Source organism: Buceros rhinoceros, unplaced genomic scaffold (genome assembly GCF_000710305.1).
Source record: "Buceros rhinoceros silvestris isolate BGI_N320 unplaced genomic scaffold, ASM71030v1 scaffold12300, whole genome shotgun sequence".
NCBI lineage: Eukaryota > Metazoa > Chordata > Aves > Bucerotiformes > Bucerotidae > Buceros > Buceros rhinoceros.
In genome coordinates this window covers 76,154-81,143 of record NW_010390264.1, presented here as the reverse complement: position 1 = coordinate 81,143, position 4,990 = coordinate 76,154, and the positions used below count along the sequence as shown (strand labels likewise).

The 4,990-nt window shown below is 48.7% G+C and overlaps 1 protein-coding gene across 1 annotated transcript in view; it reads left to right on the top strand.

Annotated features, from left to right (window-relative positions):
* Positions 1 to 3,426, top strand: part of AAGAB (alpha- and gamma-adaptin binding protein) — a gene marked incomplete at its 5' end in the record, with an annotated part of 11,470 nt that extends 8,044 nt beyond the window's left edge. The window contains 4 exons of the mRNA XM_010137178.1: positions 876 to 969; positions 1,706 to 1,810; positions 2,805 to 2,854; positions 3,349 to 3,426. Of these exons, the coding sequence (XP_010135480.1) occupies positions 876 to 969; positions 1,706 to 1,810; positions 2,805 to 2,854; positions 3,349 to 3,426 (327 nt within the window). The remainder of the gene's footprint in view (positions 1 to 875; positions 970 to 1,705; positions 1,811 to 2,804; positions 2,855 to 3,348) is intronic.
* Between the last annotated feature and the right edge of the window lie 1,564 nt (positions 3,427 to 4,990).

The following is a 4,990-nucleotide window of genomic DNA, read 5'->3' as shown; positions in this document are numbered from 1 at the left end:
GGGACATAAACGGCTCCTCAGGGACAACCTCAACCTCCCCTGCAACAACTGGAGGCCGGTTCCTCTCGTCCTGTCGCTTGATTCTGGGGAGAAGAGACCGACCCCCCCTCGCTCCACCCTCCTGTCAGGGAGTTGTCAGAGCCAGAAGGTCTCCCCGGAGCCTCCTTTGCTCCAGGCTTAGCCCCCTCAGGTCCCTCAGCCGCTCCTCAGTGCACTTGTGCTCCAGACCCCTCAGCCTGTTAGAATATATTTGAAATGAAATATTTCTGAAACCTGAGAAACTATCCGCAATTCTTTTACAAGTCCTCCTCAGACAGCTGGTCCTGCTGTCCCCTCCTGGCTGTGAGCTCGCTGTTCTTCAGGACAGTGCCCAGAACTCACCACTTTACCTGGAGATGTCTGGTTGTCTGTTCCACGTTGGGTATTGGTCACACTGGTTTCCACACTGTGTAAATGTTTTAGCCCAGACAAATCAGTGGAGCTGAGGAAAGGTTATTAAAAGCTCCATTCCAGATGTTGTTGTCCCTGCCCATGGCAGAGGGTTGGACTAGATGATCTCTAAGGTTCCTTCCAACTCAAACCATTCTGTGATTCTGTGATTAATATCCAAGAGCAGTATTTTGTGCACAACAACAGCTATCACTTGACAGTGTTATTTAAAAACCCAACAACAAACCTGTTGGAGAAACCCTTCACATAGTACCTATGTACAGGGGTGCAAAAGTGGCTTTTCATAACACAGGTGCTACAGGGCTTGCAGTAAGTGACAGTTTAAGAGTCATTTTTTAAAGTCAAAACAAGAAGCATCTGATTTGCTGATGATGCTTTTAAGGTGCATTACTGGATACTCTAATTTAATGTTTATTTCCTGACAGTCCAACCCATCCTCAGCAGACAGAGAAGAATCCCACTTAGACAGCAGAGAAGATGGAGCGAGCACGGACAACCTGCAGACTGACAGCATCATCGGTAAGCTCTTTCTCTGCTGGGTGCAGCCACCCCTGACTGGGATGGTCCCAGAAAGCCACTGGTTCCTTCTCAAAGGAGCCAGTGGAAAGTGTGGCATGAACTGGCCAGAGCCAGCAGAAGTAATTGCTCAGGCTTGAGCTGTTCTTTGGGTGGGATGGAGCCCCTGCAGCACTAACTGGAAACACTCAGGTCTGTCTGTCTGAAATCTCCTGATTGTGTATATCTAGAAAATCTTTATGAGAACAAACCTTCATGCCCTGTGGTTGCAGAGAAAAACTGTTAGGTTTGACCCAGCCAGAGGTGAGTGAAGCACACGGTGCTTGGGTCGGTCGTAAGAGGTTCAGGTGTTCTACGCTACAGAGCCTTAAATAATTGCACCTTTCCAGGAGGTGGGACCTTCTCACAGGTTGTATGTTGTGGAGACCTTCTAAAGGTTGGGTGGTGCTAGCTGCGGTCTAAGCGTTGTCTCATGACTCTTTAGTGTGGTCCATGGCTGTTCCTGGACAGAATATTTTATAATAAGCCAGAAACCTTAATTAATTACCACAGTCATGATGCCACCAGTTGTCTGTATCAACAGTCAGTAAGTTAAATGTTCCTTTCCCTCCTATGGTTGGTGGAAAATTTGCAAACGGGCTTTGCAGGTATTTAAATACTGGTTTGACCAGAAAGGCTTTTGCGCTGCTGACAAAACACAGTAATTTACCTTAAACCAACCTGTGGGCATTTATTTCAGATCCCACGTTAGATACGGACATTCAGGAGTTAGCCAGCCTAACCACCAGAGACGGTGACCTGGAGAACTTTGAAAGGCTCTTTTCCAAGCTGAAAGAAATGAAAGGTAACGTACCAGGGAGAAAGGCCCTGAGCTGGCTCACCTGCTCTAACCACTCGAAGGCCTGAAAGCCTGTGTCTGAGATTGGACGATTGTACATTCTCCTGTCTGAGGTTCTTTACAAGTAGATGATCTTTTCACTCAGTTGCTCTTCATCTTGGTAACAGAATCACAGAGTCAGAGTGGTTTGACTTGGAAGGGACCTTTAAAGTCCAACCCCCTGCAGGGAGCAGGGACATCTGCACCCAGAGCAGGGGGCTCAGACCCCCAAGGGCCAACCTGACCTGCCATGGGGACAGGGATGGGGCTGCTCCGACACCACGGGGCAGGGCCAACCTGACCTGCCATGGGGCCAGGGATGGGGCTGCTCCCACCTCTCGGGGCAGCCTGCGCCAGGCTCTCCCCACCCTCAGCAGCAACAATCTCTCCCTTCTCTCTGCTCTCAATCCCCCTCTGTCAGTTGAACCCCTCAGCCCTTGTCCTGTCCCCACAGCCCCTGCTGACCAGCCCCTCCCCAGCTTTCGGACAGGCCCCTTGAAGCACTGACAGGCTGCACTAAGGTCTCCCTGCAGCCTTCTCTGCTCCAGGCTGAACCCCCCCAGCTCTCTCCCCTCCTCCCAGCAGAGGGTTCCACCCTCAGGTCACTCCTGGGGTCTGTCTCTGCTGTGCTCTTGAAATAATGCTCTGGAAAGAAGTAGCTGCTGCTCAGCGGACTGCTCTCACATTGCCTGTGTCCACCACACTACAGTTTTCCATAAACAAATCTGCAACAGGAGTTTATTTTTTCTTTGAGCTCTACAGCCAGTCTTGCAGTTTAAAGCTACAAGTGTTTGAGGCAAAATCCAGAAGCACTGACTTCCTGGGGTTTGGGATTGCTTTTACTAAATAAGGTTCCTTTTTTGTGATCTTAAAACTAGTTTCTTGGTAATCCCCTAAAACCAGCTGCAACAGGTATTTCTCTCCCTGAGGCTGACAACCTAAGTCATGTTCTTTTCCACAGATAAAGCTGCAACGTTGCCTCACGAGCAGAGGAAACTACACGCGGAGAAGGTGAGGTGGTGTCATTGTTAAAAAAGGGGGTTTCCTGTCTCAGCCGAGGTCACTTCTCATGTAGAGCTCCTCTCTTAGGAGCAGGAAGAACAAACTGCACAGTCCCAGGCAAGGCTGTCCCCAGAACTGAATGACAAACCTGGAAGTCTGAAACATCAGAAACATCTTTCCCCTCTCAGACTCTCAGAAAGGAAGATCCTGGAGTCACTGTGGGTGGCAGCCAGCTTCACTTCAGGCAGCAGCAAAGCCTTGATCTCGAGGAAAATTTAACCACACCTTGATTAGCACTAGTTTTGTATCTCATATGCCTGCCATGAATTCTAAGTTATTGTCTCTGTGCTGAAATTTAACTTCAGGGAGGAGCAGTGTTGAACTTAGAAACGCGGCTGCCAGGTTCAGCTGCGGCAGTTTCTGGTTCTTGAATGACACGTGCACAGTCTTCAATGGTTTGAGGGGAATTTTTCTCCCATCCCCATCTCTTTTCCCATTGTTAGGTGGCCAAAGCGTTCTGGATGGCAATCGGTGGAGACAGAGATGAAATCGAAGGTCTCTCCTCAGATGAAGAGAGCTAAGTTGTTCCACAGCTGGAGGCAACAGAGCGGTCTGAACAGGGATCCTGCCCCACAAGGAGTGTTCATGTGAAAAGCCCCATTTAGCTTCAGTTGTTTCTTTGGTTAAAGGATTCTCTGCGTTGTTGTAGTAGGAAACACATTCCACAGCACCTGATGGTTAGAGCGGGTTTGTCTGGCTGTTTATTCTCTCTCAGAGGATTCTGGAAGCGATACCTGCAGTTAGAGGAAATAATCAGTACTTGGCAAACGGGCATTTTTCAAATTACTATTTTTATTGTTTCACCCTTTAAATAAACAAATTCAGTCCCAGTTTTCTTTCTGGTTGTAAAGTGAGTGCTGAATTCTAAACTCAATGTTTTTGACGTGGGCCTGTTCGGTGGGTTGATGGAGCTTTATTGCTGACCTGTGAGTTAAAACCAACCAGATTTGTACCAGCCACAAAGAGGAAGTTGCGGAATTGTGCCCTGGTGCGGGGTGCTGTGCCCAGGCTGGAAGGTGAATCCTGCTGAGTGCCAAAGCTCTCAAAACATCGCGCAAGCTTTGAGTCCTGCTTGTGTGAGTGTGTGTAGCCCTTCTCCGGGATTCCTGAGCGCAAGTCTCAAATGGCTGTTTTGTGCTATCAAGGGTTAGAGGAACTTCCTTTGTCCCCAGGTTTAGTGTTGTCCTCTGCACAAGCGTAGAGTCACTGGAGAGACTAACCATGGAGGCACCAGCGAGATGAGAAGGACCGCGTGGGCTGCCAAGGGAGGGAGGGCAACAGGTAAATGCTGTCTTTTAAATTTTGACAGTTTCACAGGTTCTTGACATTCAGCGCCTCTTCCTCAGAGGTGAAGCAAACTGAAAACAATGGTCGTCTTGGAACGCTGTGGGTAAAAACAGCAGCGAGCTCTGCTCTTAAGGAGCACAACGGAAGCCTCGTTAGTCATGTGAGGAGCGTTTCTCACACAAAGGCTGAGCAGTGGCTCCCCCATAGTGCAATCCCTGGTTTTCAGGAAGAAAGGGTCCTTTTCCAGGGACACACGTACAGCCATTCCAGCAAACACCTCCTGGAGCTACTGCTCCCGAACCGCACCACACCGCACAGCTGCCGGGCCTTGCCCTGGTGCTGCCATCCCTCCCGTTCTCTCCTCCTTTTTCCCTGGCACAGAGCTGCAATAAAGACCCGAAGGTGGCTCCTTCCAAGCAGGGACCAGTTTTCTGTGTTTGCTTCTTGGTGAAGACCTGGGCATTTTTTTCCTTTCTAAATATTTGTTGTGCAATAGTGATAAATAGCAGAAGTGCAAAGTAAATTAATTCATCTCAACGTTTACTTCGCTGGCAGCTTGTTTTTTGTTTTGTGGGTTGTTGGGGGTTTTTTTCAGAGAGGCAGCTTTGGTTTTGGCTACAGAATTTCTTTACAAAACAGATGTTACAGAGTTGAATAAAAGAGGCGTTAGTGGAAATCAAAGCTGGAGGTTGTTGTGTCTCTCAGTTTCTCTTTGTATGCACAGAATTCCTGTCCTAGTTTTAAGCCCTTACACCAGTTCTGAAGTTGTTGGCTTGTACTCCTGTGATGAACTGGAAC